This window comes from Leucoraja erinacea, chromosome 1, assembly GCF_028641065.1.
Source record: "Leucoraja erinacea ecotype New England chromosome 1, Leri_hhj_1, whole genome shotgun sequence".
NCBI classification, from domain to species: domain Eukaryota; kingdom Metazoa; phylum Chordata; class Chondrichthyes; order Rajiformes; family Rajidae; genus Leucoraja; species Leucoraja erinaceus.
This window is the reverse complement of record NC_073377.1, coordinates 136,817,793-136,842,104: the sequence shown is the minus strand read 5'-3', so window position 1 is coordinate 136,842,104 and position 24,312 is coordinate 136,817,793. Positions and strand designations below refer to the sequence as shown.

The 24,312-nt window shown below is 48.8% G+C and overlaps 1 protein-coding gene across 1 annotated transcript in view; it reads left to right on the top strand.

The window, feature by feature from the left end:
• Positions 1 to 24,312, top strand: part of LOC129696731 (electrogenic sodium bicarbonate cotransporter 1-like) — a 214,005-nt gene that overhangs the window by 14,646 nt on the left and 175,047 nt on the right. Inside the window, exons 2-3 of the mRNA XM_055634903.1 lie at positions 445 to 518; positions 6,486 to 6,671. Coding sequence (XP_055490878.1) covers positions 446 to 518; positions 6,486 to 6,671 — 259 coding nt within the window. The 5' untranslated portion in view covers position 445. The remainder of the gene's footprint in view (positions 1 to 444; positions 519 to 6,485; positions 6,672 to 24,312) is intronic.

Here is a 24,312-nt window from a genome sequence, read left to right as displayed (position 1 = left end):
CATTCCTTTTCTGCATGTCTTTCATTCATTTGTTCAACATCACCGCCTTTATCTCTTGTTTCCCTCTCCCCTGACTCTCTGATGAAGGGTATCGACCCAGAATGTCACCTATTCCTTTTTCTCCCGAGACGAAAGCCCACTGAGTTGCCGCAGCTTTTTGTGTCTCTCTTCATGTTAAAGTAAGCGAGGACTGTGTTGGCAGTCCAGGGCCTGTCACATCAGGGCATGTCAAACTCAATCTGCTTTAAGAGGGCCAGGCAGAGGGGGATTATCTTGTTTATCATATCTTGCCGGCTAGTGGACCTGTCAAGGGCAGGGTGTAAGGTGCCGTGAGCTGCGGTCGTGGGCGGGTGAATGCACCAGGGTGCACGTGCTGCCCTGCTGGCAAACTATTGTTGGTGCCAAGAACAATGCGACCAATCTTTCTTCTATTACTTACTACAGGATGGAAGATGAAGCCGTGTTAGACAGGGGAGCGTCCTTTATCAAGCACGTCTGCGACGCTGAAGAGGTGGCTGGTAGGTGAAGCAAGCGTCTGTTACGTCGGTCGCCGCATGCGAGGGGCGCGGGGAGTGCCGCTGCTTTTGGTTTTGGGGGCGGTTTGGATTTTGGGGGCCGAGCTCGGAAGCTCTGGGGTTGTGAGAGAATGTTGACACTTTTGTGCTTTTGTTGCATGCTGACCAGCCAGTGGAAAGAAACTACATGATTTCAATCGAGCCGCCCACAGTGTACAGATACATGACAAGGGAATAATGTTTAGTACAAGGTAATGTCCGATCAAAGATAGTCCGAGGGTCACCAATGAGGCAGTAAATGTCCCTGAATCTGGAGGTGAGCGTTTTCACACTTCTATACCTCTTGGGAGAGGGGAGAAGAGGGAGTGACTGGGGTGAGACTGGTGCTTGATTATGCTGTTGGCCTTGCCGAGGCAGCGTGAGGTATAAATGGTCAATAGATGGGAGGCTGTAGATAGACACAAAAAGCTGGAGTAACTCACCGGGACAGGCAGCATCTCTGGAGAGAAGGAATGGGTGACGTTTCAGGTTGGGACCCTTTTAGTTTAGTTTAGAGATACAGCTCGGAAACAGGCCCTTCGGCCCACCGGGTCCGCGCCGACCCGCGATCCCCACACATTAACACTATCCTGCACTCACTAGGGACAATTTTTACATTTACCAAAGCCAATTAACCTACAAACCCGTACGTCTTTGGAGTGTGGGAGGAAACCGAAGAACTCGGAGAAAACCCACGCAGGTCACGGGGAGAACGTACAAACTCCGTACAGACAGCACCCGTAGTCGGGATTGAATCTGGGTCTCCGGCGCTGCATTCACTGTAAGGCAGCAACTCTACTGCTGTGCCACCGTGACCCCCTTCTTCAGACTGCTGTGTGAATTTGCGGTGTGATGGTCTGGGCTGCATCCACAGTTTGCAGCGATTTCGCGCGGTCTTGGATGGAGCAGTTCCCAAACCAAGCTGTGACGCATCCTGATAAAATGCAGTAGAAGTTGGTGTGCATTGTAGGGGACATGCTGAACTTCCTAAGCCTTCCGTGGAAGTAGAGGCATTGGTGTGCTCTCTTGGTCGGTGCTTCAATATGGGTGGTCCAGGAGAAGTTGTTGGTGGTTTGACTCCTGGGAATTTGAAGTTTTCAACCATCTCTACTCAATGGGCCAAATGGCCTCATCATGCTCCTATGACCTGTGAACTAGTGATCTTGCAGCACAGGAACGGGCCCTTCAGCCCACAATCTCTGTGCCGAACTGATTGTAGGGAGAAGGAAGAATGGCCGACATGGCACGTCATTGATTATGTTGACTCTTCGGCCCAACTCATCCCTGCTGACTGGGATGCACCATCGACACTAGTCCCACCTGCCTGCGTTTGCCCCATATCCCTCTAAACCATTCCTTTTCCAGTCCTATCTTTCAGACAATAGACAATAGCTGCAGGAGTAGGCCATTCGGCCCGTCAAGTCAGCACAGCCATTCACTGTGATCATGGCTGATCATCCACCATCAGTACTCTGTTCCTGCCTTCTCTCCATATCCCCTGACTCCACTATCTTTAAGAGCCCTATCTAGCTATCTTGAAAGTATCCAGAGAACCGGCCTCCACCGCCCTCTGAGGCAGAGAATTCCACAGACTCACAACTCTCTGTAAGAAAATGTGTTTCCTCGTCTCTGTTCTAAATGGCTTACCCCTTATTCTTAAACTGTGGCCCCCGGTTCTGGATTCCCCCAACATTGGGAACATGTTCCTGCCTCTAGCGTGTCCAAACCTTTAACAATCTTATACCTTTTAATAAGATCCCCGCTCATCCTTCTAAACTCCAGAGTATACAAGCCCAGCCGCTCCATTCTCTCGGCATATGACAGTCCCACCATCCCGGGAATTAACCTTGTAAACCTATGCTGCATTCCCTCAATAGCAAGAATATCCTTCCTCAAATTTGGAGACCAAAACTGGGGCAGAATTAGGCCATTTGGCCCATCGAGGCTACTCCGTCATTCAATCATGACTGATCTATCTTTCCCTCTCAACCCCATTCTCCTGCCTTCTCCCCATAACCTTTAACACCCTTGTTTATCAAGTATCTGTCAACCTCCGCTTTAAAATTACGCATTGACTTGGCCTCCACAGATGTCCTTGGCAATGAATTCCACAGATTCACCACCCTCTGACTAAAGAAATTCCTCCTCATCTCCTTATTAAATGTAAGTCTTTTTATTCTGAGGCCATGACCTCTGGTCCTAGACTCTCCCACTAATGGAAACATCCTCTCCACATCCACTCATTCCATTTGCTTAGTTTCAATGAAGCTCCCCCTCATCCTTCTAAACTTCAGCGAGTCCAGGCCCAGTGCCAACAAATGCTCGTCATATGTTAACCCACTCATCCCTGGGATCATTCTTGTAAACCTCCTCTGGACCCTCTGCAATGCCAGCACATCCCTCCTTTGATATGGGGCCCAAATTATCTAGGCCTTTCATTAGTGGAAAGGATATTTGAAAATTGCATAGCTTGATTGTACTCGTGTATGGGTGCGATTGGACTTGGTAGCACACAAACAATCCTGATTGTGCCTTCACGACTGATCTAAATCATAAATAATTATGAAGAAATGCATTGGACCTTGCACTAACCTCAGGGAAACTGCACAGTACCACTTCCTGTTATCTGCAGACGTCCTTTCACTGTTTCCTGTGCGTTCCATTTCCCTCTTTCCGCTTGTCTGTTGCTTCACGAACCCTGCTCTTGGTTGGAAGCAACTTGCCTTCACAGTTCTCTAACGGCTAACTCACTCCCTCCCTGTACACTAACACTATCCCACGCACACTAGGGACAATTTACACATACACTAAGCCAATTAACCTACAAACCTGTACGTCTTTGGTGTGGGAGGAAACCAAAGATCTCGGGCGGGGGGGGGGGGGGGGGGGGGGGGGGGGGCAGGTCATGGGGACTCTTGTCCATGTGACCGCTCGTTCTCTACCCAGGATTGGGTGTGCAGCGCTAGAGTTGCTACCTCACAGCGTCAGAGACCCGAGTTCGATCCCGACTACGGGTGCTGTCTGTACCGAGTTTGTATGTTCTCCCTGTGACCACGTGGGTTTTCTCCGAGTTCTCCAGTTTCTTCCCACACTAAAAAGACGTGCAGGGTTGCAGGTTAATTGGCTTCTGTAAACGGCCTGTCCCACTTGGCGATTTTTTTTTTTTGGCGACTGCCGGTGACATATCAGTGTCGCCAGAAGATTTTGAGCATATCAAAATCCCGCGGCGCCAAAAAAAATGTAGCGACACTTGAAAAAGCACCGCACGTCAACACGTCATCATGCCGCGTCTTCACCACATCACGCCGCAATTTTTTCGGTGACCTGAAACATCAGTCAATGATGCTGGCAGTCGCCGAAAAAATCACCAAGTGAGACAGGCCCTTAAAGTGTAAATTGTCCCCAGTGTGTAGGATAGTGCTAGTGTACGGGGTGATCGCTGGTCGGCGCGGACTCTAAAGGCCTGTTTCCGCACTGTATCTCCCAAGTAATCTAAGCAAGTTATAGGGAGATGTTGGATTGTTTTCCCAGGAGTGTAGGAGGCTGGTAAAAGTATATCAAATTGTCCCCACAATGCCTGTGCTGAACTGATGCCAAATTAAAGATATCTCCTCTGCCCACACATGACCCATACCCCTCATTCGCTACATATCCATGTCCCAGATGTCTCCTAAACACCACTACCTGCCTCCACCACCACACCGGGCAATGCATTCCAGGCCCCCACCTTTTCACTGTGTGAAAAGGTTGCCCCATGCGCATAACTTTGAAAAGCTACCCCTCTCACCTTTAAAGCTACGCCCTTTAGCATTTGTCATTTCCACCCTGGGCAAAACATTCTGACTGTCTACCCTATCTACAGCATGCCTCCCATAATTTTATATACTTCTATATCAGGTCTCCCCTCAACCTCCGACGCTCCAGGGAAAACAATCTACGTTTGTCCAAACTCCTTGTAGTTGAAATCCCCGAATACGCTACAATGCTGAGAATTATATTCTGCACTCTGTATCTTCCCCTTTGCTCTACCTATTGTACTGGAGTTTGGCTTGAGTGTATTTATGCATAGTATTATCTGGCCTGATTGGGTAGCATGCAAAACAAAGCTTTTCATTGTACCTCGGTACACGTGACAATAATAAACCTGAACATATGTGAGCTTGGTGGCACGGTGACACAGCGGTAGAGTTGCTGCCTCCGTGCCAGAGATCCAGGTTTAATCCCGGCTATGGATGCTGTCTGTACTGAGTTTGTACTTTCTCCCTGTGACTGCGTGGGTTTTACTTTGGCTTCCTCCCACTCTTCGAAGACGTAGGTTAATTGGCTTCTGTAAAGTGTAAATTGCCCCTGGTGTGTGTAGGTTAGTGCAGGTGGTCGCTGTTGGGCACGATAGGCCTGTTTCCCCGCTGTGTATCTCTAAAGTCTAATGCTGGTGTTGACGTACTGTGATGGTGGACTCCCTGCCTTCTCCTGTGGCCTCTAGTTGGAACAAGTTGTCATGTCAGCCGCTCCCAGCTACATCTGTGAATGGTACTAGCCCCTTAACCCCTGATTTCCCAGGGCTATCCCATATGATCTTGTCAGAGTGGAATTGGTCCATTCAGCCCATCCAGTCTACTCCGCCATTCGATTGTGAATGATCTATCTTTTTCTCTCAACCCCATTCTCCCGCTTTCTACCTGTCACCTTTGACACTTTTACTAATCAATAATCTATCAATCTCTGCGTTAAAAATACCCAATTACTTTAGACTTTAGAGATACAGCGTAGAAACGGGCCCTTCGGCCAACTGAGTCCGCGTTGACCAGCGATCACCCCGTACACTAGCACTATCCTACACACTTAGTCAATTTACAATTTTACCAAAGCCAATTAACCTTCAAACCCGTACATCTTTGGAATGTGGGAGGTGACCGGTAAACCCAGGGAAAACCCACGAGATTACAGGGAGAACGTATAAACTCCGTACAGACGACATCTAAGGCCAGGATCGAACCCCGTTCCCTGGCGCTGTAAGCAGCAACTCTACCACTGTGGCATGTTCAATGTGAGAGGGGAAAGGCTTAATAGGAATCTGAGCAGCAATGTTTTCACACAAAGGGTGGTGGGTGTATGGATCGAGATGCCAGAGGAGGCAGTTGAGGCTGGGATTATCCCAACATTTAAGAAACAGTTAGATGAAGGGCCTGTTTCCACACTGTACCACTCTATAACTCTCTGGTTAGCAGAGGTGAGTGGGTCTGAAGGGCCTGTTTCCATGCTGAATGAGTCTACGATTGTATGCGTGACTCCAGAACAACAGCAGTGTCTCACTAGTAACTCTGAAACGTGTGCTTTCTCCAGCTGCTTCTGGCTCGCCACACCTCAACATCATTATCCCAACACCTGCCCAATTTAAATTAAATCCTCTTCCCAACCCGGGATTAGGCCTGCAGTTGTCATGACAACAGTTTTAGTACCTTCACGGAGTGTTTGTGAACTCGGTGCTATTTTACGCCATTCACCATCACAGCACGGCAGGTTGGGCCGAAGGGCCTGTGTCCACACTGTATCACTCTGACTCTAGTGTTGCCGGGGCATGTTGGTCAGTATAGGCATGTTGGGCCGAAGGACCTGTGTCCACACTGTATCACTCTGACTCTAGTGTTGCCGGGGCATGTTGGTCAGTATAGGCATGTTGGGCCGAAGGGCCTGTGTCCACACTGTATCACTCTGACTAGTGTTGCCGGGGCATGTTGGTCAGTATGGGTATGTTGGGCCGAAGGGCCTGTGTCCACACTGGTTCACTCTGTGATTATGACATTGTTCCTGTGCTGTACTGTTCTATGTTATATTAATCAATGAGCCCCTTCACTTTGAGTGCAGAGTGCAGTGTCTGAGCTGTGCCGTTATGCAGGCTGGTGGGAGTTAACCCTTTGTCTTGCCTCGCAGGCCACCACACCGTCTACATCGGTGTTCACGTGCCGAAGAGCTACCGCAGGAGGAGGCGTCACCGGCGACGGGGAGTGGGCCAGAAGGAGAGGAGCAAAGAGCGGGAAAGGACAGCGGAAGCTTCCGACCGATCTGACACCGAGAACAATGAGGACCAGGCTGGTGGCAGCCTGTTCAAACCCCTCCGTGAGTGCTGTGGTCACCTTGAGATTGGGGGGGCATGGGGCAGCAACAGAGGGGGGCAGGGCCTGAGGTAGAAATGGGGGGGGGGACTGGTACATATACTGGTACATGGACCATATGTAGCTTTTTCACACAGAGGGTGTATGGAAGGAGCTGCCAGAAGAGGTAGTTGATGCAGGTACTATAACAACAAGCTCGTAGGGCTGAATGGCCTTCTCCTGCACCTATTTTCGATGTAACATTTAAAGAAACATTTGGATAGGTTACTGGATAGGAAAGGTGTACACTGATATAGGACGAGCGTAAATGCATGGTACTAGCTTGGTTGGCATGGACTTTGGGCTGAAGGGCCTGTTTTCATGTTGCATCTTTCAATAAATTAAAAAACAAGTCGATAGAGTGCTCAAGAATGCATAGTGTGGGTATTTTTTTTACACAGGATGGTGGGGCTTAGAATGTGCTGCCAGGGGTGGTGGTGGAGTAGGGTTGCCAACTGTCGCATATTAGCCGGGACATCCCGTATATTGGGCTAAATTGTTTTGTTACATATGGGACTGCCCTTGTCCCGTATTTGACTGCTGCTACTACTCGGGTCGAGGGGACTGTTGGGTGAGATCGCCGCGTCCGGCCCCACCTCACCGTCCCGACGTAGTGCAGCCCATGGAGTGCAGCAGCAGCTCCTCGCCCGTGGCCCCGTCGGTCGGCAACCCGGCCAGCTGTCCAACCTTCGGACCTTTGCTTACCGCCGACACCACTACTCTTCCTTCTCATGGCCAATCATCGGTTCATGAGCTGAATGGGGTGCCGGATTTGCATGCAGCAGAACACAAAGCCCAGTCGGCGGGCCAGCTTAGGAGTTTTAGCCTGGGCCCTGCAATGTCGCGAGCAAAGTCCGGCGCCCGGGCCAAAACTCCTCAGCTGGCCCGCGAGCTGGGCTTTGTGTGCAGTCCAGCATACGGGCCAACTCATCATTCACCCAGCCACGGCCAAGTCGGTCAACGAATTGCCGTCGGGAATTTGTCCCTTATTTTGACCCTTTGTCCCTTATTTGGGAGTGGGAAAGTTGGCAACCCTATGGTGGAGGCTGATACGGTAGTGGTTTAAGAGGCTTTTGGATAGAATGGCTATGTCCTGTGTTACGCCAGAGACCTGGCACTTTTATTCCTTGGGGTGCCGGAGAGTGAAGGGTAATCTTATAAAGATATATTAAAATCATGAGAGGATTGTATTGGATAAATCAGTCTTTTGCCCAGAGTAAGGGAATGAAGATCCAGAGAACATAGCTTTAAGGTGAGTGGGGGGAGGGGGGTAAAGATTTAATAGGAACCTGAGGGGTAACTTTTTTTACACAGTGGATGTATGGAAAGAGGTGCCGGAGAAGTTAGCTGAGGCGGGGACTGTTGCAACATTTAAGAAACATTTAGACAGGTACATGGATAGGGCAGGTTTAGAGGGATACCCACCACCTTTTGTGTAAAAAGAATTTGTTACCCCTATTAAATCTTTTCCCCCTGCGTCATCTGGTTCCTGATTCCTCAACTCTGCATGTCCTCTATCTGATCTTCCATATCAAACAAAAGGGACTAGCTTAGATGGGCCACCTTTGTGTGCAGGATTGAGTTGGGCTGAAGGGCCTGTTTTAGTTCTCTGCCACCCTGTGGCTCCAGACTGATTGAGCAGTCGGGATGGTGTCGATCTTTCCCCGCTGATGCACAGAGACACGGGTGGAATTATACGCTAGACAGGACTCAGTTTCTGATATCCACGGGATTATGCAGCTCCAGTCTGAAGAAGGGTCTCGACCCGAAACGGCACCCATTCCTTCTCTCCAGAGATGCTGCCTGACTCGCTGAGTTACTCCAGCGTTTTGTCTCCACCTTTGAGTCCCCAGCCCCCACCTCACTCTGACGGACATTACTTCAGATAAGTTTAGAGATACAGAGCGGAAACAGGCCATTCGGCCCACCGAGTCCTCGCCGACCAGTGATCCCCGTACATTAACACTATCCTACACACACTAGGAACAAATTACACTTATACAAAGCCAATTTAACTACAAACCAGTAGGTCTTTGGAGTGTGGGAGGAAACGGAAGATCCCGGAGAAAACCCACATGGTCACGGGGAGCAAGTACAAACTCCGTACAGACAGCGCCCGTAGTCGGGATCGAACCCGGGACTCTGGCGCTGTGAGCACAGTAAGGCAGCAACATCGAACAGTACAGCACAGGAACAGGCCCTTCGGCCCACAATGTCTGCCACGCGGTCACGGGGAGAACGTACAAACTCCATACAGAGCAGCACCCACAATGATGCCAACTCTCCTCTGCCTGCACATGATCCATATCCTTCCATTCCCTGCATATCCATGTGCCTATCCAAAAGTCTCTCAAACATCACCATTGTATCTGCCTCTACCACCACCCCTGGCAACGCGTTACAGGCCCCCCACCATTCTCTGAATAAGCAGAAATACTTCCCCGGACATCCCCTTTAAATTTTGCCACTCTCACCATAAAGCTGTGCCCTCTAGTGTTTAACATTTCCACCCCGTGGAAAAGGCTCTGACTGTCTACCCTGTCTTTGCCTCTCGTAATTTTCTAGACCTATCAGGGTGGCACAGTGGCAAAGCGATAGGTTTGGTGCCTCATGGCGGTAGAGATCCTGGTTCAATCCTGACTACAGGTGCTGCCTGTATGGAGTTTGCGTCCTCTCACTGAGACTGTGTGGGTTTTCTCCGGGTGCTCTGGTTTCATTCCTCACCAAAGACGTGCAGGTTTGTAGGCTAATTGGCTTCTGTAAATTGTAGATTGTCCCGATTGTGTCTGTGGTGAGGTGGGGCAAGATCGGGAGCTCAGTGGATATATTGTAAGGCGGAGATAGATAGATTCTTGATCAGTGCGGGTGTCAGGGGTTACGGGGAGAAGGCAGGAGAATGGGGTTGAGAGGGAGAGATAGATCAGCAATGATTGAATGGCGGAGTAGTCCTAATTCTGAATCCTATCACATGACCTTATGACCTTTTCCTTACCCCCACTGCCTTCCCATACATCATAGACTGGTAGAGCTCAGGAATAGGCCCATTGGCCCTCAGTGGCCATTTTGTACTGCTTGTCACTGTTCATCGTGAAAGGGAATATAATAAACCTAAGCCTAAATACGATCTGATCTCATCTGCCTGCAGGTGATCCATTTCCCTCCATTCCCTGCATATCCATGTGCCTGTCTAAAAGCCTTTTAAACACCACTATCATATCTGCCTCCACCACCACCACCTCTGGCCAACGCGTTCCAGGCACCATGTGCATAAAAAAAAACCCATGCCCCGCACATCTCCTTTAAACTTTGTCCCCCTCACCTTTATAGCTATGAAGAAGGGCATGTTGCCATGCCGATTCTCCAAACTGTAAACTTCCTGGATCTGTGGTCAGGAGTGCCGACTTATTCAATGTCCCCAATGTTGGTTCCTCGCTCAGGTGGAATATTGCCCTCATCGATCTCTCTTATGCCTCATCCCTGGCACCTTCTTCCCTCCAGCGAGGCTGGTATGTGCACTCGTTATAGTTTAGTTTAGGTTAGAGATGCAGCACGGAAACAGGCACATTGGCCCATTTGAGTCCACGCTGACTAGGGTTTCCCAAACTCCCATATTATCCGGGACATCCCATATATTGGGCTAAATTGGTTCATCCCGTATGGGACCGCCTATGTCCCATGTTTGACTGCTACTACTATGGTCGAGGGGACTGTCGGGTCGGAGCGCCACGTTCGGTCCCGCCTCACCCGTCCCGACGTAGTGCAGCCCATGGAGTGCAGCAGCAGCACCTCGCCTGTGGCCCTGTCGGTCGGCAGCCCGGCCAGCTGTCCGACCTTCGGACCTTCGCTTTCCTTCTCATGGTTGATCATCGGTTCATGGGTTGGATGGGGTGCCGGACTTTGCATGCGACATCACGCGGCCCAGGCCAAAACTCCCCAGCTGACCTGCTGGCTGGGCTTTGTGTGCAGTCCAGCACCCGGGCCAACTCATCATTCACCCAGCCATGGCCGAGTCGGTCAACGAATTGCCGTCGAAAATTTGTCCCGTATTTTGACCTTTTGTCCCTTATTTGGGAGTGAGAAAGTTGGCAACCCTCTGTACAGGAGCAAGCTCTTCCATGTGGAAGAGGGGCATTTTATGCGGATTTTATGCTGATTGGCAATAGCCCAGACACTCGCACTATCCTACACACTAGGGGCAATTTACAGAAGCCAATTAATTAGCCAACAATGTGGGAGGAAGCCCAAGCAGTCACAGGGACAACGTACAAACTTCGTACAGACAGCACCCGTAGTCAGGATCTCTGGCGCAGTGAGGCAGCAATTCCACTGCTGCACCACCGTGCCTGGTTTTTGGTTTTAAAGCACCTTTGCCAAAAGGCCTGGACGTGATTTTAGTAAGGGTTTTACAGAGCGTGCACAAGACCTACAGGTCAGCATGGCCTCATTAACTCGATGAGTTCACTGTGGAACCTAGCCTGGCCATTGGGCGACCAGCCGACTTTAATCCTTAGATCTGTGAGTGTGCTTAAATTAGCCCGGCTTTGCAAATCCACTGCTAAAGTCCATGCACACTATTCACATGCTGCTATTATAGAGATGTATAACATCAAGAGGGCAACAGCCAGGGTGAATGCACAGCCTATTCCCCAGGGTGGGAGAATCGAGAACCACAGGACATGGGTTTAAGGTGAGGAGGGGAAAGATTTAATAGGAACCTGAAGGGCAACTTTTTCCACACAAAGGGAGGTGGGTGTATGGAACGTGCTGCCGGAAGAACCTTAACTCTTTATTCACCCTTCGTTCGAGTGTAGAAAAGAGGAGCTACAGATCCTGGTGTGCTAACAAAAATGACAGTTACTGGAGTAACTTAGTGGGCCAGACAGCAGACAGCATCTCTGAAGAAGGGTCCCGACCTGAAACGTCATCTGTCCATGTTCTCCAGAGATGCTGCCTGACCCGCTGAGTTACTCCAGCACTCTGTGGGTTTGTTTTGAGTAAACCAGCATTTGCAGTTCTTTCTTTTCAGGTAATAGGTGGACACAGGTGGATATGCAGATGGTAACCTGCGACCAGAGGCCATAGGTTTAAGGTGGGGAGGGGAGATTTGGAACCATATAACCATATAACAATTACAGCACGGAAACAGGCCATCTCGACCCTTCTAGTCCGTGCCGAACACGTATTCTCCCCTAATCCCATCTACCTGCGCTCAGACCATAACCCCCCATTCCTTTCCCGTCCATATAACTATCCAATTTATTTTTAAATGATAAAAACGAACCTGCCTCCACCACCTTCACGGGAAGCTCATTCCACACAGCCACCATTCTCTGAGTAAAGAAGTTCCCCCTCATGTTACCCCTAAACTTCTGTCCCTTAATTCTCAAGTCGTGTCCCCTTGTTTGAATCTTCTCTACTCTCAGTGTGAAAAGCTTATCCACGTCAACTCTGTCTATCCCTCTCATCATTTTAAAGACCTCTATCAAGTCCCCCCCTTAACCTTCTGCGCTCCAAAGAATAAAGCCCTAACTTGTTCAACCTTTCTCTGTAACTTAGTTGCTGAAACCCAGGCAACATTCTAGTAAATCTCCTCTGTACTCTCTCTATTTTGTTGACATCCTTCCTATAATTAGGCGACCAAAATTGTACACCATACTCCAGAATTGGCCTCACCAATGCCTTGTACAATTTTAACATTACATCCCAACTTCTATACTCAATGCTCTGATTTATAAAGGCCAGCACACCAAAAGCTTTCTTTACCACCCTATCTACATGAGATTCCACTTTCACGGAACTGTGCACAGTTATTCCCAGATCCCTCTGTTCACCTGCATTCTTCAATTCGCTACCATTTACCATGTACGTCCTATTTTGATTTGTCCTGCCAAGATGTAGCACCTCACACTTATCAGCATTAAACTCCATCTGCCATCTTTCAGCCCACTCTTCCAACTGGCATAAATCTCTCTGTAGACTTTGAAAATCTACTTCATTATCCACAACCTCACCTATTTTAGTATCATCTGCATACTTACTAATCTAATTTACCACACCATCATCCAGATCATTGATGTACATGACAAACAACAGTGGACCCAACACAGATCCCTGTGGCACCCCACTAGTCACTGGCCTCCAACCTGACAAACAACCATCCACCATTACTCTCTGGTATCTCCCATTCAGCCACTGTTGAATCCATCTTGCTGAGGGGTAATCTATTCACACAAAAGGTGTTGGGTTTACGGACGAGCTGCTGGAGGAGGTAGTTGAGGCAGGTAGTATGGCAACATTTAAGAATGTTGGACAGGTACACGTGTATGTTATAAAGGAACTGAAGATGCTGGTTTACACAGACTAGACACAAAATGCTGGAGTAACTCAGCGGGACAGGCGGCATCTCTGGAGAGAAGGAATGTGCGACGTTTTTCAGGTTGAAACCCTTCTTCAGACAGATACATGGATTGGAAAGGTTTTGAGGGATATGGGCCAAACACAGGCAGGTGGGACTGGTGTATTTGGGGCATGTTGGCTGTGTGGGCAAGTTGGGCCAAAGGTCCTGTTTTCACGCTGTATGACTCTGTGACTTGGAAGCCGCTGAGTTACTCCAGCACTGTGTGCCCTTTAGTGTAAACCAGCATGTGCCGTTCCATGTTTGTAAGTTTATAAGCTTTCTAACTGCGTTGTGCGCGGGCCATTCATTGACCTGTGCAGCCAGAAGTAATAAGATTTCAGGAAGGACATGGGGATTCAGGAATGCAGGGAAGGAGTGCAGAGTTACCATGGCCATGCACTCACACACTCACGCACTTACACACTCACCCCTGCCATGGCTGCCTACACAGTGCAGAGTTACCATGGCCACGCACTCACACACACGCACTTACACACTCACCCCTACCATGGCTGCCTACACAGTGCAGAGTTACCATGGCCACACACTCACGCACTTACACACTCACCCCTGCCATGGCTGCCTACACAGTGCAGAGTTACCATGGCCACGCACTCACTCACGCACTTACACACTCACCCCTGCCATGGCTGCCTACCCCGGTGCAGTTCCCATGGCCACTCTCTCACTCTCTCACTCACACACAGGCAGCAATCACTTTACCCAATTTAAAAAGGGGTGAGGGGGGAGTTATGGTAATCTCCCATAATCGTCAGAGGTCAGTCAAGCGAAATTAATAGTTTGTTAATTTAAAAGTAATCAGTTTAAAAGGAATACGCGGTCATTAACAGAGTGGCTAATCTGACCGGCTAATGTCACAGCGCGGAGTGGGTGAATGGTTGGCTGTCGATGGGTTCATTCACATCACAGATGCTGCGGACAGAGACAAGGTTCTCATTGTCAGCAACTGGTGCTGGGCTGACTCGCTGCTCGTCCTACACTCTGTGAAACATGATGTAGAGAGGGTGGGGGGGGAGGAGAGAAAGAGAGAGATTCAGAGAGAGAACCAGGGGCCACAGTTTAAGAATTAAGGGGAAGCCATTTGGAACTGATACGAGGAAAATCCTTTTCACCCGGAGAGTTGTGAATTAGTGGAATTCTCTACCTCAGAAGGCAGTGGAGGCCGACACTGGATACATTCAAAAGAGAGTTAGATAGAGCTCTTAGGGCAGGCGGAATCAAGGGATATGGGGAGAAGGCAGGAACGGGGCACTGATTGGGGATGATCAGCCATGATCACATTGAATGGCGGTGCTGGCTCGAAGCACCGAATGGCCTACTCCTGCACCTATTGTCTGTTTCTATATATAGAGAGAGAGAGTGTGGTTGAGAGACAGAGTGTGTGTGTGTGGTAGAGAGAGAATGTGTGTGTGTGTCAGAAAGAGTGTATTGGAGAGAGAGCGAGTGAGAGAGAGTCAGAAAGTGGTAGGGAGGTGAGAGAGAGCAAGTGTGAGAGAGTTCAATCCTGTGTGTGGGAGGGTTAGGGACAGACAGAGACGGATACAGAGTGTTAGAGAGAGAGAGTGTGTAAAAGAAGAGGGAAGAGAGCCTATGTCAGAAATATAGAGTGAGTCAGCGAGAGAGAGTCAGAAAGAGTTTGTATAAGGGTGAGAGAGAGAGCCAGAGAGAGAATATGAGAGAGTATTAGACAGTGTGTGTGTGTGCCAGAGTGAGATCATATGAGCTCCACATCCCACACAACATAGAAACATAGACAATAGGTACAACAGTAGGTCATTCAGCCCTTCGAGCCAGCACTGCCATTCAATAGGATCATGACTGATCACCCAAAATCAGTATCCCGTTCCTGCATTCTCCCCATAACTCTTGATTCCATTAGCCCTAAGAACTAAATCTAACTCTCTTGAAAACATCCAGTGAATTGGCCTCCATTGCCTTCACAACTCTCCGGGTGTGAACTCTAAATGGCCTACCCCTTAATATTAAACTGACCCCTGGTTCTAGGCTCCCTCAACATCAACATCGGGAACATTTATTCTGCATCGAGCCTGTCCAATCCTTTAAGAATTTGATATGTTTCTATAAGATCTCCTCTCATCCTAAATTCCAGTGAATACAAGCAAAGTCGATCCATTGTTTCATCATATCACAGTCCCGCCATCCCGGGAATTAACCTGGTGAACCTGCGCTGCACTCCCTCAATAGCAAGAATGTCCTTCCTCAAATTAAGAGACCAAAACTGCACACAATACTCCAGGTGCAGTCTCACCAGGGCCTGTACAACTGCAGTAGGACCTCTTTGCTCCTAAACTCAAATCCAACACATCATCAATATTTCTGTCCCCTCCAAAGATCCTGCCACAGGTCACATCTTCCATCCGTGTGCCTTTCTGCTCCCTCCGCATCTCCCAGGTTAACTCATCCCTTCCCACCCAAACCACCCCCTTCCCAGGTACCTTCCCCTGCAACCTCAGGAGATGTAACACCTGTCCCTATACCACCTCCCTTATTTCTGTCCAGGGGCCCCGACAGTCCTTCCATGTGCACCTCCTCGTCCACTGCATTGCGAGTTCCAGTACATCGGCAAGACAAAGCATAGACTCCGCGACCGTTTCATTTTACGCTTGCTCTCGGTCCGAAAGGTCTACTGGATCTCCTGGTTGCTAAACACTCTAACTCACTCCCCTTGCCATTCCCACACTGACCTTGCTGTCTTGGGCCTCCTCCATTGCCAGAGTGAGGCCCAGCGCAAACTGGAGGAGCAGCACCTCAGATTCCGCTTGGGCAGCTTGCACCCCAGCGGCATGAACACTGAATTCTCCAATTTTATACTATACCCCCATTTCTCCCTCCCCCCCCTTCCCCCGTCCTGTCCACCTCATTCCTTTCACTTTTCATTCCTCCTCTGCACTTCTTTCTTTATCGCACTTTTTGAATTTTCATCTCTGTCCTTTGACCAACCATCTGTCCTTTGACCAACAATCCCCCATTATCTGCAGTATATCCATGTATGCTTACAAGACTTCAGGCAACTGAACCATCCTACCACAACCAGAGAGCAGTGCTGAACTACTATCTACCTCTTTGGTGACCCTCAGACTATCCTTGATCGGACTTTGCTGGCTCTACCTTGCACTAAATGTTATTCCTTTATCATGTATCTATACACTGTAAATTGCTCGATTGTGATCATGTATTGTCTTTCTGCTGACTGGTTAGCACACAACAAAAGCTTTTCCCAGTACCTTGGTACACATGACAATAACTCAACTGTCAACTGACCCCACCTCTTTTTATTCACAGAAAGGTCAAACCCGAAACATTGCCTATCCATGTTCTCCAGAGATGCTGCCTGACCCACTGAGTTACTCCTGTGTCTACTTTGAAAGTATCTGTGTGTGTGTGTGAGAGAGAGACCCCCCCCCCCCAGACAGAGATCCACCCCTCCCCTCCCCCCTCCACCCATATCCCTCCCTTGGGCTTTACATTTCGCATCACCTCCTGCTGGTTCCTTATCTGACACCCTTTGTCTTTGTTTCACCTGCAACCTTTGTCACTTACTCCACCCATCTGCACCCTCCTCCCCTCATCTGATGGTCTCCAAGTGCTGGAGTGATTCAGCGGGTCACAGTCATAGAGCTCACACCAGGCAGCATCTCTGGAGAACATGGATAGGTGATGTTTCAGGGCGGGACTCTTCTTTAGACTGATTATAGCGATGGGGGATAAGATGGGATAAACATGTCCCATCTACACTTGCCCCACCTGCCTGCATTTAGTCCATATCCCTCCAAGCCTGTCCTATCCATGTACCTGTCTAACTGTTCCTCAAATGTTGGGATAGTCCCAGCCTCAACTACCTCCTCTGGCAGCTTGTTCCATACACCCACCACCCTTTGTGTGAAAAGGTTACCTCTCAGATTCCTATTAAATCTTTTCCCCTTCACCTTAAACCTATGTCCTCTGGTCCTCGATTCCCCCCCCCCCCCCCCCCCCCCCCCCCCCCCCCCCCCCCAATTAGCCTGAAGGAGGGTCTTGTCCAGAGATGGGGTCTGACCCACTGAGTAACTCTAGCACTTTTATTATTTCTTTTTTGGGTGGAGATATTAATTGCAAGGGAGCATTGGCTACAAGGTGAGAGGGGGATACATTTGAAGGAGATGTGCGGGCAAGTTTTTTTTTACACAGAGGGTGGTGGGTGTCTGGAACGCGCTGCCAGGGTTGGTGGTGGAGGCAGATATGATAGTGGTGCTTAAGAGACTTTTAGACAGGCACATGGATATGCAGGGAATGGAGAGTTACGGATCATATCGAGGCAGAGAAGAGTTGGTCTTGGTATCATGTTCGGCACAGACATTGTGGGCCGAAGGGCCTGTTCCTATTCTTATAGAGGTGTACAAAATCATGAGTGGAATAGATCAGGCAATCGCAAGGATCTCTTGTCCAGAGTAGGCGAATCAAGAACCAGAGGGTATAGGTTTAAGGTGAGAGGGGAAAGATTTAATAGGAACGTGAGAGGCGACTGTTGTACGTGGTGGTGGGTGTGTGGAACAAGCTGCCGGGGGAGGTAGTTGAGGCAGGTACTATCGTAACTTTTAAGAGACATTTGGACAGGTATATGGATTGTACGGGTTTAGAGGGATAGGGAGCAAACGTGGGCAGGTGGGACGTGTAGATGGGGCATGGTAGTTGGTGTGGGCAGGATGTGATGAAGGGCCTGTTTCCAGGCCGAGCTGGTCGTATAATGCCTGACTTTCCTCTGGACCCGCTAGCCTGTTTCCCAAAGGATGGGTCCACATTCCCGCAGGAGGTGGGAGGGTGTAGCTTGTCCCTGGGTGTGCAGGCCACACCCTGGCTGTTATTTTTAGTGGTGAACAACTGGTGCCACAGTTGGGCGGTGAGATAATCAGGGGATTGGTGTCAGCGAGCCCAGCAAATGTTGTTAGTGGAATCTCGGGGCTTAATCCTCATGGGGGTCAAAGGTCTGCCCACGCTTGGACTTTCTCCTGTCATGCTGATTACATTTTAATCTCCGGGCTGTCGGTTAGTTTCCCGCGGATACGTTTTTAACAGATGAGACATTGACAAAATGGTTTCCCTTCTCTGACCCGCTGAGTTACTCCAGCACTCTGTGTCCATGTTCTCCAGAGATGCTGCCTGACCCGCTGAGTTAATGCCTCTGTCCCACTTAGGAAACCTGAACGGACACCTCTGGAGACTTTGCGCCCCACCCAAGGTTCCACGCGGTTCCCGGAGGTTTTTGTCAGTCTCCCTACCTGCTTCCACTACCTGCAACCTCCGGCAACTACCTGCAACCTCCGGGAACCGCACAGAAACCTTGGGTGGGGCGCAAAGTCTCCAGTGGTTTACGTTCAGGTTTCCTAAGTGGGACGGGCATTACTCCAGCACTTTGTGTATGCCTTCGGTGTAAACCAGCATCTGCAGTTCCTTCCTATACGGAAAACCTAGAACGTTGATTAGAACATAGAATTCAGAACAATATGCACAGGAACAGGCCATTTGGCCCACTGACTATCTAACCATATAACAATTACAGCACGGAAACAGGCCATCTCGGCTATTCTAGTCCGTGCCAAACACTTACTCTCACCTAGTCCCATCTACCTGCACTCAGACCATAACCCTCCATTCCTTTCCCGTCCATAAACCTATCCAATTTACTTTTAAATTATAAAATCGAACCTGCCTCCACCACTTCCACTGGAAGCTCATTCCACACAGCTACCACTCTCTGAGTAAAGAATTTTCCCCTCATGTTACCCCTAAACTTTTGTTCCTTAATTCTCAAATGGTGTCCTCTTGTTTGAATCTTCCCTACTCTACATGCAGCACTCTACATCATGCTCATTGTTCTATCTATTGCCTTTGTGCTTGCCTTGATTGTGTTTATGTGCAGTATTATCAAATTTAATTGGATGGTATGCAGAGGCAAAAAATATGTTCCCGATGTTGGAACCAGGGGCCACAATTTAAGAATAAGGGGTAGGCCATTTAGAACAGAGATAAGGAAAAACTTTTTCACCTAGAAAGTTGTGAATCTATGGAATTCTCTGCCTCTGAAGGCAGTGGAGGCCAATTCTCTGGATGCTTTCAAGAGAGAGTTAGATAATGATAGCGGAGTCAAGTGATATTGGAAGAAGACAGGAACGGGTTACTGATTGTGGATGATCAGCAATGATCACAATGAATGGCGGTGCTGGCTCGAATGGCCTAATGGCCTACTCCAGCACCAGTTGTCTATTGAACACAGCTTTTCACTGTACCTTATAGTACACTAAGCAATAATAAACCTGAACCTAAGCTAAAACCAACTCTTTACGTGGAGTTTGCACGTTCTCCCTGTGAGCATGTGGGTTTCTCCGGGTGCTCCACTTTCCTCCCACATCCCAATGACGCGCAGATTTGTAGGTTAATTGACCTCTGTAAATTGCCCCTAGTGTGTAGGGAGTGGATGAGAAAGTGGGATAACATACAACTAGTGATTGGTGGTCGGCATGGGCTCAGTGGGCTGAAGGACCTGTTTCCGTGCTGTATGTTTCAATCTGTCGATCGAGTCCCAAGCCCCGGGGTTACTCTAAGGAGATCAGGCCCATTAACTCCTATACCGCAGACGCTGAAAAATCTGAAATTAAAAAGAAACAAGTACTTGGTTGGGGAAGCAGCATCAGGGGAGGGAAGAAACAAGAGTCAACGTTTCAGCATGGTGGCCCTTGGTCGGGCATGGTTATTGAAGGAAATGGAGATGTCTAAAGGAAGGTCCCAACCCGAAACATCATCTGCCCATGTTCTCCACAAATGCTGCCTGACCGGCTGAGTTACTCCAGCACTCTGTGTCCTTTTGTTGATGTAGGGATGGGAGATCTGTTGTGGGCTGGAGATAAGGGGCAATCAAACGAAGAGGCCATTATGGCAGGAAGCAACAATGTAGAGAAGATGAAAAGGCAGAGTAATTAAGGGCAATTATGGGTGGAATGTGGAAGGAATGTTGAAAGTCCGGGAATGTTGATTATCAGTACGTGCGGAGCCTGAGAACATGGATAGGTAGACACAAAATGCTGGAGTAACTCAGCAGGACAGGCAGCATCTCTGGAGAGAAGGAATGGGTAACGTTTCGGGTCACGACCGTTCTGTAGATGAATAGGTACGTTTCAGCCTGGGACCGTGGTTAACTCGTTCCAAAGCCTCCGCATGTATGCACTCAGTATTCTAGTGTAGTTTAGGAAATACAGTGTGGAAACAGGCCCTTCGGCCCACTGGTTACACATCGACCAACAATCACGAGTTCAAACTAGTTTTATCCCACACACTAGGGATAATTTACAGAAGCCAATTAACCGACAAACCTGCACGTTTTGGGATTGTGGGAAGAAAAAGGAGAACCCGCAGAAAACCCACGCAGTCACGGGGAGAACGTACACACTCCCGTAGACTGCACCCATAGTCAGTATTGAACCCGGGTCTCTGGTGTTGTGAGGCAGCAACTCTACCGCTGCGCCACCGTGCCACCCTCAATATTATGTGCACTCAGTATTCTCCTATGTTCTGAATGGCAGTGAGTGACCTGACCAGACATGCAGGATAAACTTGGACCTCCTCCAACCTCATCTACTGCATCCACTGTTCCAGGTGTCAACTTCACTACATCGGCGAGACCAAGCGCAGGCTCGGCGACCGTTTCCCTGAACACCTCCGCACAATCCGTCGTAACCTACCTGATCTCCCGGTTGCTCAGCACTTCAACTCTCCCTCCCATTCCCACACTGAACCTTTCTGTCCTGGGCCTCCTCCACTGTCAGAGTGAGGTCCAGCACAAATTGGAGGAACAGCACCTCATATTTCGCTTGGGCAGCTTACATCACAGCGTTATGAACATTGACTTCTCCAACTTCAAGTAACCCTTGCTTTCCCTCTATCTCTATCCCCTCCCCGTTCCCAGTTCTCCCAACAGTCTTTCTGTCTCCGACTATATTCAATCTCTATCCCGCCCACTACCCTGACATCAGTCTGAAGAAGGGTCTCGACCCGAAACATCACCCATTCCTTCTCTCCAGAGATGCTGCCTGTCCTGCTGAATTACTCCAGCATTTTGTGTCTGCCATGCGGGATAAAGGTCTCTGCTCACAGCACCACCCTCCCCTACAACACACAAACCCACAGGCATTTGTTGACAGTTTAGATGTTGCATTGATATTGAAATAGACTATGGAATGTATGAATTATTGATCTCAATATATCTGGAGATCTGTTGCAATTGAGAACTTGTTAAACATTTATGTGTGGAGGCAGTTACCAGGAGTTACTGACTGGCAAGTGATGGCAATCCAACTAATTAACTCTTTCGTGAACATGGATAGCTGACATTTCGGACCGGGACCTTACTTCTGACACAAAATATCACCTATCCATGTTCTCCAGAGATGCTGCCTGGCCCGCAGAGTTACTCCAGCACTCTGCCTTCTTTTCTAAACCTGTATCTGCAGTTCCTTGTGCCTATCATTAACTATTGATCAGTCTGTAGAAGGGTCCTGACCCAAAATGTCATCTGTCCATTCCCTCTGCAGATGCTGCCTGACCCGCTGAGTTACTCCAGCACTCTGTGTCCATGTTCTCCAGAGATGTTGCCTGACCTGCTGAGTTACTCCAGCACTTTGCTTTTAACCAAAACATTGGGGGAGGATATTACAGTGGCAGATTTGCAAGTCATTTTTGTCAAGGTAGAAGGTTTCTGTAACCATGCTGAACTCTCCCTGGTGCAATTGCCCCCAGCAATGTTGACTCTACAAGGTGTGCGTCACTCACATACCAAAGTCACGCAAGGGAAGAGGTCGACATGCTGCTCACAAGTTTCTCAACTGTTTTACATCAGGAAGCTTTTGCTCTGTACCTTCTGTCAACATTCACGTCACACGCCTAAAACAAAATTGAAAGCGCACACCTCCAGGTTCAGGGACAGTTGTTATCAGGCAACTGATCCATCCTATCACCAACTAGAGAGTGGTCCTGATCTTTCATCTACCTCGTTGGAGATCCTTGGACTATCTTTAATCTGACTTTACTAGACTTTAACTTGTACTAAACGTTATTCCCTTTATCCTGTATCTGTACAGGGTGGATGGGTTAGAGTCATGCAGCGTGGCAACAGGCCCTTTGGCCCAACGTCCATGTCAACCAACATGCCCCATCTACACTAGTCCCACCTGCCCATATCCCTCTAACGCTGTCCTATCCATGTACATGTGCAACTGTCTCTTAAATGCTATCTTACTTGCCTCAACTACCTCCTCCAGCAGCTCGTTCCATACACCCACCACCCTTGTGTATAAAATGTTACCCGTCAGTTTCCAATTAAATCTTTCCCCACCTCACCATAAGTGGATGTCCTCTGGTTCTTGATTCACCTACTCTGGGCAAAAGACTGTGCATTTACCAAATCTATTCGTCTTACAATTGTATACATCTCTATAAGATCACCCCTCATCCTCCTGCGCTCCAAGGAATAAACTCCTATGAAGTTTGTTTGAGTTTAGTTTATTGTCATGTGTACCGAGGTACAGTGAAGAGCTTTTGTTGCATGCTATCCAGTCAGCAGAAAGACAAAACATGGTTACAATCGAGCCGTCCACAGTGTACAGATATATGATAAATGGTGGAGGATAAAGGTGTAATCATGTACAGTCTTTCCATTGACTGGATAGCACGCAATAAAAAAGCTCTTCACTGTATCTTGGTACATGTAACAATAAACAAAACTAAACTGAACTAAAAGTAGTTCTAAGGTAGACAAAAATGCTGGAGAAACTCAGCGGGTGAGGCAGTATTTATGGAGCGAAGAAAATGGGCAAAGTTTCGGTTCGAGACCCTTCTTCAAAGTAGTTCTACACACTTTTCGTCTCCTGCCACAGCATTTGTCATGGCCTCCTATCGCCGAGATTATCATCTCCCAACATCTCTGAAATGCGGGCTTGCTTCGAGGGCTGCGTTCGCTCCTAGACAGCGGATTTAAGCTCGTCGTATGGTGTCATATCTTCAGGATTATGGAGCAGGTCCTCCACTTCCCATGTGATCCGCTCTGGAAGACGAGCTGCTAGGAGCCCGATGTCCGTTGGCTCGTGACATTGAGGGGGTAAAATGGGGCTTCTAGTATTGAAAACCACGCCCTCGCATTGGTTGTAAAAAGAGTTGGGACGTCGAGTTTTACACCGGGTCACTTTTATCGTCGTACGTTTCGCGAGTAAGTGGAAGGGTGCGTGTAGCAGTTGTATGATCTACTGAATCCCACGACAGAGAGCAAAGAACAAACGACACTTAGCTGAGCCAGACCTTGTCTCACATTTATTCCAGAAGTCCCTTCTACCAACATTCTCACCAATCATAACCAGTAAGCAGGCTTCATGCATGTTGTAAAGCCTACAGTATACTGTTGATTTTGGATTAAATTCCAAAACCTATCCTCGCCAGAACTGCAGAACTTCCCGGAGGAGCAATGTCGGAATGATGGGATAGGAAAAGCTGAGAGATATATGGATCAAATGCCAATCTAGAACCAGGGGACGTAGGTTAAAGGTGAAAGGGGGGAAAAGTTTAATAGGAACCTGAGGGGTCACTTTTTCACACAGTGGGTGGTGGGTGTACGGAACGAGCTGCCAGAGGAGGGAGTTGAGGCAGGACTGAAGATAGGCACAAAATGCCGGAGTAACTCAGCGGGACAGGCAGCATTTCTGGAGAGAGGAATGGGTGACGTTTCGGGTCGAGACGCTTCTTCAGACTGTCACAACATTGAAAAGTTACAGTGACGTTTTGGGACGGGGCTCTTGGTGAGGATGCTGCAGACCTAATGCAAGGATCACATCTGGAAAGCGTGAATGAGTTCAGAAGCTCCTGCGAAGGTGCCACTCTGCCTGATCAAGCACTGTTGATTGTTTTAAGTCTCAGAGGAATTGTGTCTGGCGCAGTTACATATTAAATAAATAATGTGGCACTGTCGTGTCGGGGTCACAGAGGATTCCGTGTGCTTTGTTGTGAAAGGGTCACAGACTCTTTCGACTTTAGAGATACAGCGTGTAAACAGGCCCTTCACCCCATCGAGTCCGCTCCAACCAGTGACCCCCCCCCCCCCCCCGTGCATCAGTACTGTACTACACACTGGATGCAATTTGGAAGCAAAAAC